Source organism: Plectrocnemia conspersa, unplaced genomic scaffold (genome assembly GCF_051122295.1).
Source record: "Plectrocnemia conspersa isolate PC_06_02 unplaced genomic scaffold, ASM5112229v1 ptg000010l, whole genome shotgun sequence".
NCBI classification, from domain to species: domain Eukaryota; kingdom Metazoa; phylum Arthropoda; class Insecta; order Trichoptera; family Polycentropodidae; genus Plectrocnemia; species Plectrocnemia conspersa.
In genome coordinates, this window is record NW_028277174.1 from 8,971,434 (window position 1) to 8,984,963 (window position 13,530).

Below are 13,530 nucleotides of genomic sequence, written 5' to 3' on the forward strand. Positions count from 1 at the left end.
TATAAAAACAATAGATTATTATATTTTACAATACTAAACAATACGCACCTTCGAATCTCTTGTATCATTTCGAAGAACTGTGCCTTACTTTTTCTTCTTCTGCGTTGTTCATGTTCCTTCTGAAACAAAGGTACTACATGGCAGTTATCCACGATAAAATTGCTTCATAATGGTTTAAACTATAAAATATTAAAAATATCATAGAACTGAACCCTAAAACGCACCCTTTTTACACTCTTTTGAAACAATGATGTTATCTGTCCTTGTCTCAATGTATGTACTAGTTCTCTTGCTGCGTGATGAGGTGATACTAATTCCACGCAATTTATGAAGCGATACAATTTCTGCAACAATATTTAATAATAATAAATAGAAAACTCGCATATTATTATTTATTGAAATATATATTTTAGCATACCTGACTAAAAAACATTATATTTCTACTCCTCCAGATCGTACCTTTGGGCTTATGCCTCAACAAAGGCAACGTATACCTATAGAACAGATGCTCGACTAGAAGAATCAAACATCCAACAGCCATTCCTACTCCGAGTAATAAAAAAACACCGGCTACTGCAGCTACACCTGAAATTAAATAAATTATACCATTATCCTATTATTTGTATCTTCAGAGCAAAGTTTCCTTAATTGAATACGTGCTTCGCAAAACGAAGCAAAAGATTTCGAGCATCGGAGTTGAAAGCTCATAAATACACATTTAAATATTTAACCAGCACGCTAACTTTCTTTGGCCGAAAGTTTAACTGGTCTTAATTAATTTTCGCGAAAAGTTAGTTTAACAGTCTATTTATATACAGTTTTATATTAGATACAAACCTAAGGGTCTCGGTTGTATTCCGTAATCGGTGGCCAATTTGAAACAAGGCAATCCTCCGTACCATTTCTCTTGAAGGATATCCATGTATCCGTTTGATGCGTATTTTGATATAACCGCTGATATACTGTCCTGTAATAATAATGAAAAAATGTTATTAAAAAATAAATATTAAAAAATATCGATAACTAATTTTTAATTGAGTTTTAGTGCTGATGTGATCATGTTGACTCGTTGTTTCTAATTTAATTCTATTGACATTTAATTTTAAAATATTTCAAAGTCTTATTTTTTACATAATCAATAACAGTGAATTTATATTTTTAGTGAAATCATATCCAAATATATTTATAATCGCCAATAGTAAAATTATATGCTGCTTTAAGCTGTGGTTAAAACTCAATTTCACGATTGCGAATTGTATTTGCTTAAATTTAGGTTTGAACAGTAAATGGAAGTTTCGCAACTCTCAAATTGAGTTTTAACGACAGTTTAGAGCAGTATTTAATTTATTTCACTAGCCCCTATCAGTTAAATTATATTCTTAAAATGTATATGTACGAAAAAGGACGCATCACGTACGCAAATACCATAAATCATCCAGCGAATAAAAACAGTTTTACTGATATTGACCAGTAAAATTATAAATAATTGTTTAATATATAATAACTAGCTTGGTCAGTGAAATTATATTTAAGCTAGTAGATTTGTTACTTTACTGAAAAATTTATTTTAACTGTAAGCTCAAATAATGATATAAATAAAATACAACTGCTTAAAAATGATGTCCAATAAGAAAATTTTTAATTACTCTAAATGAAATATAAAAACAATTTATCTCTGCAAATATTTCGTTTTTGATAAAGAATATTTATTTAAAGGTTAAATTTGCTAACGTGTTTGATTAGGAAAAGGTGGGTAGAAATATATTACAGCGCACAAACTTGTTCTGGGGTAAAAACCAAAAATATTTTATTTTTTAAATATTTTTAGTGATGCATACTTTGTTGGTCAAATATAAAAATATTAATTACTTATTTACAAATTGGAATTTTAAATATCGGCAAAAAACAAAGCCATGAAATATAATTAAACTATATAGACCTTCAGATAAATATACTATTTCATGCAATGAGCATTTTTTTTAAATTCACTGTTCACATATAATACAAAGCGCTAAAAGATAACGCAACATACGACAAAAAATAATTATTAATCGTTGACCCAAATAACGCATAATAAGAAATGCGGCTAACATACATAAACAAATAAGTTGTCATATAACTTAGAAGCAAATTCGCAGCAACAAAACTTTAAGGAAAATTTACAAAATAGATACAAAATTTAGTTAAAATAATTAATATAATTTTGTGCAAATTACTTAAACGTTCTATTAGATCTTATTAGTAAAAAAAGCACAGTTAATCAAAATAGTTAACATATTTTTTGAGAAATGTTGCCCAATATTTTATCCCTAGCTTTAAAAAAATTACATGAGTGTGTAAAAACGCATGATTGTAATATAATTTTAATTTGTTTTAAGGGTTACAACCGACATGTTTCTGAAAAATAATTCTCAAAAAAGAGGCATAAAGTGTCTTTCTTATAATCTATTTAAATACCATGCAAAGTTTTCAAGTATTTCGAAAAAAAATAAAGAACAATATCTGTGCAAAATTTATAAAGCATTTTTTATGCGATATTTTTTTAACTTCCAATTATATTTTGCAACACTTAGCTAATGCAAGCATAATCAGGTTTATTACATAACTAACGCTACTTTATTCGTACATTTTCTATATAAGTATATATTAATTCATTAATAACTGTTTTTTCATAGAAATTTCTCAATATTTCTTATAAAAAAATAATACTAAACCCACTATTTATACTACAAAAATTGTAACATAATAAATTTAAATAAAGAAAACGAATTTATTTTTCTAGAAATAACTGTTTCACGATCATTCGTTGAAAATTAATCTCAATTTTGTCGCAATTACTCGCTAAAAGTGTGGTATAACTAACAACTATAATTATTTGCGATTACCGAAACAAGTTAATTTATTGCGCCACTATTATAAACGCACACAATCAGATATTTGGGTATATTATAGCTACATCAAAATGCACCTTTTAAATATTTTTTATTGTATTTATATATTTTTTTTAAATCGTGTCAAAGCATACGTGATGATTAAAAGGCCGGTGGGTAAGGGTCTATGCTTGACCATAAGGAGCGGGCAAGAACATTCGGAATACCTTTACTCCTCAAAAGTTACTCGGAAACGCAAGCGCTGATAAATATGTGGCACACAAAAACACAGTTCTTTTAAAATCTCTGAATTGTGTATATTCCCTACACAAGTATACTCGTCGACGCGACTCAAATGAATCATATGGTTTTCTAAAAGTCTCTTAAGTATATTTTTAAATTACTTGACCAATGGATATCAGTTCGTTAAGAATAAAAACACATTTTCAGAACGATACTAGAGTACCTCAAGGATCCAAGTTGGTCCATTCCTGTTTCTATTATTTATTAATTACATAGAAACACCAATAAATCGTTTAATTTTTTTATTATATGCGGATGATCTGAAAAGTTTCAAGAAAATGCAGTCAATTTCGTATTCTTTGGAAAGATCTCAATTATTTATGGAAGTGGGCTTGCTTTAACCGATTGCCTCTCAGTGTAAAGAAATGTTACATAATTGTATTTTCAAATCAACTTCTCTGAAATATTTACATCATGTCGGCGAATATATTCTAGACAGGTCTTCCTTTACAAGGATAGAATAATAAAATGACTTTTTTGATGCTATATGGTAATATTTTAACATAAAAACCTAAAAAAAGACAGTCGGTTTTGATACAAATGTAAAGTAGTAAGAATTGCAAGTACATAAATTACAAATGCTCAGTAACGTTATTCCTATGGAAAAAGTTACAGACAACCACATAGTCTGTTTCCACTCTAAATCATCGTATTTACCTGAGATTCAAGGGCGAGAAAGAGCGACAGCACTTCACAGTGCTCACGACAGAATTAACTTGTATATAATCAGGATTGTATACAAGTCAGAACTTGACTTTTATACTACTTCGACACACGAGAGATCAACCAAACTCGTACGAAGCGGAGCTCTGCCGAGTATCGACCGAGGCGACTTTAAGAAGACCGACATAGTAACCGTTTTCTATTTAATCTTAAACCTGATCCAGCTACGAAAATAAAATTGTTCAAGCAAAAGCTCAAGACAATGTGCTTATTATTTACCACTATTTTACCTACGAGCTTTTCAATCGCTAAAAATATTTAAAGCACAAATTACTGCCTTTTTTTAGATTTATACGTAATCTCATAATAAAATTCCTAAGATATTGTTTCCATCTAAATATCGCAGTCGTTTATCTGAAAAGCACTTGAATATGATTCACTAAGCTACCGTTGAAATATTTATGCAACCAAAATCCATTATATATTTAGAGTTTTATATATAATTTTAGTTACATAACTCACTAATTGGACATGGATTTAAATTTAATTTATTTTATGAGAGTATTAGTGTTCTTTTTTTAAGCCCTGCACATAAATTTACAGTATAAATATATTAAACGAATTCGTATAAACTAAATCTGAGTTTGACACAGATTTTTTTTCATTACTAAGCGTCAAAGGATACGTAGCTCTCTAGTTACTAACTTCTCTGCGAAAGGCATTACTAAATCTTAAATTCTAGGTATTTAACTTTTTATACTGTGTGGGTGTGACGAAAAAAGTACGACACACACACATCGTTTTTGCTATTATTAATTTCGCTCCCTCTTCAACCAGTCAAAGTTGATATTCGGGTCGGCGCTGGCAGTTTACCAAGTTGTGATTGATGGTGGCGAGTATCTGATGTCCTGGCAAATGTAAAAGGACAAGGCGGGTCAAGGGGACGCTAAACCGCCAGAACTGGAATCTAATAACGTCACGCGACGAGAATCTAATATATTATCGTGTCTAAACACACTGTTGTGCGCCGGAATCGTAAATTATTCCAACGGAGAGGAGAAATATCGAATAACCATCGAACGGCTGGCAAAAGACAAATTTACCTTCAAAGGGAACCCTTTTGCCATTCCAATAGCGTATGTGTCCTCGTTTATAGTCTCTCCTATCCTTTGTAGCTTGCAGTTGTGATCGGTGGCTCTGTAATAGTCCAGAATGGGAGTGTCGGCTACCAGAAGGTCCAAGGATCCGTTTCTGGAATTGGATTTTATAAATTTAATCAATAATATATTTATGATTGATACATTTATATACATTATGAGATTATTATATCATTAAAAATATCTTTAAAACATTATAAAAACCTTAATTTTTTAATTCCGTCTTCCACATCAGCCAAGGCATATCTTCTCATATGGTCCCAAAGATAGTGGTTCTCTCTTTGGACATAATATTCAGCAGCTGATGCTATAGGTGCTCCTACTTTTTGAGACAGCAACTAAAACATGTTTTAAATAAAATAATATTTATGTATTATACATATATAATATACATATTGTATACTTCATGATATATCGCATTTTATATTATATTATGCTATCGACCGAGAAAGTTGGCGACGTAAAAGTGTTCTAAATTCCTTAAACTTTCACGAATAACTTTGAATATGTTACCGAGTCTTGAAAAATATATTAAAACTGTCAAAAGTGAGTTTACAGGCAAAAAGTGTAAAAAGTTTCAAATAAAAAATATTATTTCAGTATCAATTATCAAATTATAAATTAAAGCTGAAAATATATTATTAATTTATTATTATGGTATAAATATATATTCATGTATAAACCAAAAGCCTATACAGCATATATGTTACAGTAAAAGTATATTTTAACTGGCATTTTTTAAAGACATTTTAATTGGTGAATATATATTTTTACTAGTAAAAATATAATTTATATGACAGATTGAGTCAGTGAAATTAAAAATCAATTGCTTAATACCATTCAATTGACCAAGTTAGTGAAATTATATTTTAACTAGTGAAAATATATTTTAACTGAAAAATAAATATTCACTGTAAAAGTTGTGAGATTCATTTAGGTTAGGTTAGGTTAACCAAACCCAACATAAATAAATCAACCTAACCTTTCGTTTGAGTTTCTCTTGGGTTTGAACAGCAAATGAACGTTTCGCAACTGTCAAATTGAGTTACATACTTTTAAGAGCAGCTTATAATCGATCAGTTTAATTACACATAAAAGTATAAATATAGATGTATATTCACTGGTGAAAATGTATTTGAATAATATTCACTATTGCTAAATGTCTATTTTCTGTTCGAACATAAATCTAACCTAAACAAATTAATCAAAAGCAACTTGTCTTATTAAAAGTTTTGAAAATTTTATAATGTTAATTTTTTAGGCTAGGTTCATGTTTTAAAAGCCAATTGACATTTCGCAACTGTCAAAGTATGCTTCCCGTGCATTTTAAAACAGCATATAGTTTCACTAGCACCTATCGGTTGAACTACATTTTCGCTAATAGAAATATTTTTCAACCGCTGAAAATGTATTCGAATATTATTTACTGTAACAGTTGCTACCTATTTATACTAGTGAGAATATAACTTTACTGAAAATTCACTGTAACTTATACAAAGACAGAAATGTATATTTTGGAATAGTTCAACTAAATTTAATTCCATCACAATATGGTTTTAGTAAATGTTTTATGCTAATATATAACAAACTTTTATGCTATAAAGAAGTTATATAAATATAAAATTCAATTCAAACTATATCTATTAGAATTTTTTTAAAGTCAGTCTATGAAAAACTACTACTAAAAAGTGCTTTTAAACCGTTATTCTTCGAAGAATAAGATTAAGCTCATATAAGCTCATTTTAAGCTTTTTGTTTTAATGCATTGTTCGTTAAAAGTACTTAGCAATTTTATTTTCAATTTCATAAAATTTTAATTATTTAAAAAAAATAATCCCACATTGTAAAATGGATATTATTAACTATATAGATAATTAAAATAAATACTTACACTTCGATCGTGATAATTGTCCACTGCGTTGTGAAAGAATAGGCCTGCGATGAGGGCGGCTATGTTGGCTGTGTAGCTGGCCACGAATATAACGGAGAAGCCGCCCCATACGTTGATTAGAAACTTGTTCGGCCAACTTTTGGGAGCTTTGAACGCCACCAAGTGTCCACACAACAGTCCCCACATGACCCACAAAGCACTTGACATACTGAAGTTCTTGGAGCGTTGCCTCCCCCAAGGGTTAAGTCCGAACGGTGACAACCACTCGTAAATAGCCACAGCGATCGCGGTCACGTTCAGCGATGTAAAAATTGCAATCCAAAGCTCCGGGGAGAATGGCAGCAAGAAGGCCAACAGGGGTATTTCGGACTTTTCCTGCGGCGCGGCCAGAAACGACACGCCGCTGAAAAAATACGGCGAACTAAAGTCGATAACTTCAGATCTGGCACTGGACACGCTCAAGGCTGCGAATGACATGTGAGCCGCCCCCGAAACCAAATCTCCCACAATTCCATTCCATTTCAAGTCTTCTTCAGAATATATCTCTGGCTCTAGAGCTTTGTAAGGCATGTTTGTCGGAAACAGCTCCGTAAAACCACTCCTATACTCTTGCCTATAATGCGTCTTAGCTCCGTTTACTTCTCTGGGTTTAAATTTAAACTCTCTATTCCTAGTGTATTTCCTAGTCATCTTCCTAGTTCCGAATAGACCATCGCTCACTATATACAAATGAAAATCGAACTCTAATTCTTGAGCAATGTTCTCCAACAAATCCATGGATAATCCATAGCAGCAGTTCGTTCTGTACTTATACTTATTCTGAAACGGAAAGAACTTCTCGCTGAACGTATCGTATTTTAAGTGCGGAAAAAACGACCCTTGATGATGTTCTTCCTCGGCTTCTTCTTCCAGTCGTTCTTGCGTCTCCATCTCGTTGAACACTAGTGTCAAATTATCTTTATCCGAAGTAAGCACTCTATGACAAGGAAGGCCTCTCAAACATTGACCGTCTTCGTCCAGCTCGCTCTCCATCACGAACGGAGGAGCTAAGGCAGTTACTATCCTGAACACACTCCTGGCCTGAGCCGACAACCCTGACACCACAATATCACCACCGGGCCATAGTATAGTGTCCAATTGGACACTCCTGCCCGTCACGTGGCCGACGGACCTCCACTTGAGTCTCTCTTGATCCCCGAACTGGACGCTTTCTTTGGGCGACTCCTTGTTTTTCTCGGAGTCAGGCACTAAATTGAGTATTTCGAACGAAGAGACGAGAGACCTATCCAACTTTTCGCTGCCGTCCTGCGATGTCCGCTTGCCAGCCAAAGAGTCTTCGATGAGGTACCTCAGCTCGCTGAAAGTCAAAAGGAAGAAGATTAATCTTACGGTTGTTTAGGGTTTCATTTAACAATAAAAGGGATCCTTCGGTTTGCTTTTGTGGCAAAGTAGGGTCTAAATTTCTCCCCAAAAGTTTGTTAAAGATTAAAGGTTGCGTATCCCTGTCATTATTGCCGATAAGAATGCTAATTTATGAGCTCAAAAAGCCTTGTGTTAGTGTTAAATGTGGAAATCTGGATACGTAGTAATTTTTATTTATATTCAATATATTAAAATAATTAATAATCAATAAAATAAATGTTACTTATTTCAGTCTTGTGTCTGATAAAATTTTCATTGCTAATATAGAGCAATATAAGACAGAGATGATTGTTTGCACATTTTTTAAGTAGTATGAACATACTTAAAATTCTAAAACAATAATAAATGAACCAAAAAAATAGAATTATTAACGAACAGCTTAGCTTCTGTAAAAATTACTTAAGAACACACCAATTTAATAGTTTGAAAAAGCATATACGTATTAATTTAAATCAGAAACAGAGTAAAGGTCATTTAATGTAAGATATAGATAAAGCTTTTGATATGGGTGGCATGACGATTTTATTCACAAAATATACAAATACAAGATCTCCAACTACTTGAATAATATAATAATAATAATTTTAAGTAATATAGCTTTTACTCAAGAAGTAAAAGCTATATTATTTCTCTAAACAGATGTTTTAACTTATCTTGTAAAAAACGATATCTCAAGATTATGAAATACGCGTTTTTTTATTTTTAGAAAATTAAATTGAATAAAAATAAAACAAAGACAAATATATTTACGAAACGTAGACAAAATTTTTCTTGAACTTTCCAAAGTAAACAGAGCAGTAACGTAGAGTGGGCAATTGCGTTAAAATCAAATCTAAATTTAAATTAATTTCTAAAAGGCTTGCTGCCATCGCGGCCGTTAGACCGATTTCTAATAAAATAATTGTATTTACAACAAAAAATAAAATCCTCATACACAAACAATTAAGTAACACCAGCGATACTATTTTTTTTGAATTACAAATCATTTAAAAGAAACCTTTGCAAATAACAAATATTACATATATTTAGATTACATCAGTATTTTGTTACAAAAAAATACTATAAAAATGTTTCTCTTAATCACACTAACCCTATAATCTCATGTATTGCTAAAATTACTTTAGAGACTAAAGAACTCATTTAAACGTTTATATATCTTCAGATAAATACACAGTATATTTTATTTTATTTTTTCTTTACTCGTTTTGTAAATGGTTTTAAATTTTTTATTTAAGTAGGTATAAACCAGTTTCTTGTATTATAAATATAGTATATTCGTATAATTAATTACTATATTAAAACAAGCATTTTATTAAAAAATAAAATGCTGCAATGGGAGATTTACAATTGATAAAATACTGTGGCTACATTGTTAAAGTCTCATATCTAAAAAATATGCATTACTAATAGTATTGATCATGTAAAATTTAAATTAAATTTTTTGTTAAGCACTTTTTTTACTTTTATATTTTTAAAATGATCACGAAGGTCTGGCAGGATATTTTTAGAAATTGTCACAACAAGAAGGTAATAGACTCAAAAAATTGTAAAGCCTCGCTCAAAATGAATTATCGTTTATATAATAAAAATTAGTAACTATTTAATTTTTATTGTTAATTTAAGGTATCTGCTTTTAAACGCCAAAGCTTTTTAATTAATGAGATGATTATTCAAAATCTTATTGGATCGTAAAAATTAACACTCAGCCTTAACGCCTAATAACCATTTCCTATTCCTGATTTATCCCCCGAGTAACAACCGTTAATAAACGGAACCCGAAGATTATTACGTAACTAACTCGATTAGCGCAACGATTTATTTCCGGTTTGGAAAAGTTTCACTGTCATGTTAACCGTGCTTGGGTCGGGTCATTTTTTCTGGGCACCCAGTACAAGCACTTTAGATTAAACATGTATACATATAATGCAGCATGCGGTATTTTTTGCGGAGATAAAATGTGCTTGTCGAATGACCGCATTTTGTGTTTAAACGTTGTTTGTGGAAATATTGACTAAGCTAAAAGTTTGTGAAGTTTTTATTTCGAGGTCATGACATCTTTTTTAACATTTAATTATCTATCACACATATATTTTAATATTAGTACAGCTCACTTCATTATTGATTACTATACAATAACATGTTTGATTCCAATGTAAGATTTAATAATAATTTGGTTTTATTAGTAATATAAATTAAAAGGGCCGCGGGTTTAATTATAATGCAATTATATTCAATCAGTAGTCTTTGTACTTATATTTACCTAATATAGAATACAACCTATCTTATATAAGCATCCGTAAAGTTAACTTAATTAGAGCAGAAAATCAACCTGGACAAAATTGTCAAACGCCAAAAGATTCTAGATTGATTAGTTCAGAGATTTTAATAAAATTAATTATGTATGTATTGTATATGCATATATAAAAAAAATTATGGCTACATACAAAACGTCAGAAAGTCAGCTTAGAATCTAGGAACGAAAGTGGGTCGATCGAAGCCCTTTATCCTTTATAAAATTAGGGCTCGGTAAGGAAATGTGGCAAAGGGAGCATTCTTAGCTCATTTGTCTCCATAATGAACATCCACACGTCACGTGCCTTGGCGGTGTCTCGTGACCCGGGAATGTCAGCCCACTTAACGATCGTCATAAAAGTGAGAGCTTTCAAATGGCTTCACGTATGAATCATTGTCTGGAGCAACGCACTTTAATTTATCCGCGCTATTAATCAAGAGACAAGCCATTGTTGGTTAGACAAAAGTTATTATTCTTAATTCGCCGCGAAAGCTTTCAAGTTTTTAATAGCTTCATATTTGACCTGCTTTAAAGTTCTAGTGTTTTCTAATGAAACTGCTTTTAAATATAAATATTTTACATTTATCTATTTTTATCGTAATCTGATTAACTGTAAAAGCAATATACTATTTTATTAGATTTTTGACTATGAGATCAAATTCATGTTTGTGACTATGAAAATAAATATGTCACTGTCACAAAAAGGTTCAAAATATCACAAACGCATTACGAATGAATGCTTTCTGAAACTACAATACAACTGGGTAACACAAAATCATGTCATACAATTATTTTTTTTACATTATATTAGGTTATTACATTATGTTGCTTTAAAGCCCTATAAAAATACGTTTCATTTATGCTTAACGTAGAGAGATATTATAAAATAAAGATGGAAATTTGAATGAAGTTTTAAGTGTTAAACCCTGTTTATTTTTTAAGTGGCATTTTTTAAATTACAATAGCACCCCTTGGGAGCAATAAGAAACGTCTCCAATGTTGAATATATAGTAATCTCAGGAAAAGGATCGCGCAAAGCTCCGATATTAAAAAATTGATTGAATTGCTCCGTTCAAAGCGCCTCCTAAGACAAAAATTCTTATTGGAAGCGAGAAGGCAAAATATATAGATGGAAAAAATAAGAAAAGTCTCAGATAAAATTAATGGTTATCCAAGTGCGTTACTTTCGTCATAAAATTGCAATTATTCACGCAAAAGGGCGAAAAGGGGAAGACCGTTAGCGAAATTGTGCATGCAAGGAGCTTAAAGCTCAATCGTTCACATGCAGGACCGCAAAATAGGTCAAGGGGATGAACTCCCCACTTTAAGCGCTATTATCGACAAGACTCTCTCTCTCTTTCTATTTAGTTCTACCCATTTTATTCAACGTGAAAATCTTTTATCTTTGCGACATGTTAAAAGAAATATTCTGACTTTGAAATGTATCAAAATACTAAATATTCTTAAAATCCGCATTGATAGTGTAAATAAGATTATATTTCTTTAATGTAAACGGTTGTTTGGAGTTTAAAAAGTAGCACACATACATACATATACACATTGGAAAATAATTATATATTATATAAGCTAAAGTTTCATACGGCCTCGGGTGCCTTTTAATCCCTAAGCTCTAACTTTTGCGTCGGCTAGTTCCTGGCGAAACTTTAAAATGAACCCTTAGAAACTTGTATATCGAGGTAGGCATGTAGTAGTTCACACTCCAGCAACTCTTATTTCAAGATGCAATCCACAGTTGCATATTGTTATGTATTATATTTAATTCCAGTTAAATTTATCTAACCTAACTCAAAATTGATTGTGTCATATGTTGCTCAAACGTCCAGGAGCTAATATTTAATAAGCTAATATTTTTAAAAAGCTTTAGCTTTCAGAAAAATGTTACACTATTACAAATACTAGCTTTTGGTTATATTAATTCCAACGTAAAAAAATACAGTGTGCAGATTGATTAGGACATTGAATTAAGCTACCACAGCTGTCCCTAGCGGCACACGAGGGTTCCGCCGCATAATACAAAATATTAATATCCCACGCAGTCTTCGTTTAATTATTTAATTAAAACGAGCTTAATTAATCATAAGCTAACGCGCGCGTAAGCTCCCCTGTCAACGTGAAACAAAAAAGCTCCAATTCGTGTGTCGCGACGCATACTTTTAGCATCGCTAATTGACCGCTAACGTCGTGAATTATGACGGGGTATTCATCTCGATAAGTCGGAGGCTGCGACGAGATTTATGACCTGTTTCCGAATAAGGACGACCGGGTAAGTTGCGATTAATGGTGACGATAATGGCAATCAAAAAGCTTCGCCTGCGGAAAATCGGAACGAGCTGCTAATAACTTATAGTATACAGTGTTACTAGATGGAAAATTCTACACGATCAACTAAAGCAGGATTTCCCAAACCCTTCCTGCAATGGAACTTTCTGCAAATTGTAGGTAATTATACATATTTAAAGTTAGAATAAATAAGAATAATGGCAATTGTTCATAACATAAAATATAAATAAATGAACTTTGGGTCCTTGAATTGCAAGTCATCTTAAAATCAGACACAATATTTAAAAGTTAAATTATTTTATTTTTGGTGGCATCATGCCTGCTCATAAAATTTTGCTTCATTACAGCTTAATAAAAAAATCTTACTTCACATAAATATGTCTTAGTAAACAAAAGTAAATAAAAAATTACTTGTTTTGACAAATTAAAGTAATTTTTTTTGATAAATTTCGCCAGATTTAATAGCGGATCTTTGCATTTTTATTTTGAAGCAGTCATTAATTAATCAAGTATGTTTTTAAAATCACTTGCAATTAAATCTGCTGGCTTAGCTGTTATGAAAAATGGATTCTGAACCCAAGAATCGTTCCTTAAGTTTTAAAAAATATTGTTTTTAAACGTTTTAAAAAT

The 13,530-nt window shown here is 31.2% G+C and overlaps 1 protein-coding gene across 1 annotated transcript in view; it reads right to left on the reverse strand.

Annotated features, from left to right (window-relative positions):
* LOC148230562 (uncharacterized) overlaps nt 1-13,530 on the reverse strand; it is a 243,250-nt gene that overhangs the window by 2,650 nt on the left and 227,070 nt on the right. Inside the window, exons 8-14 of the mRNA XM_088194636.1 lie at nt 6,885-8,241; nt 5,198-5,331; nt 4,940-5,087; nt 838-967; nt 419-585; nt 225-344; nt 49-119 (exon numbers count right to left, since the gene is read on the reverse strand). Of these exons, the coding sequence (XP_088050762.1) occupies nt 49-119; nt 225-344; nt 419-585; nt 838-967; nt 4,940-5,087; nt 5,198-5,331; nt 6,885-8,241 (2,127 nt within the window). The remainder of the gene's footprint in view (nt 1-48; nt 120-224; nt 345-418; nt 586-837; nt 968-4,939; nt 5,088-5,197; nt 5,332-6,884; nt 8,242-13,530) is intronic.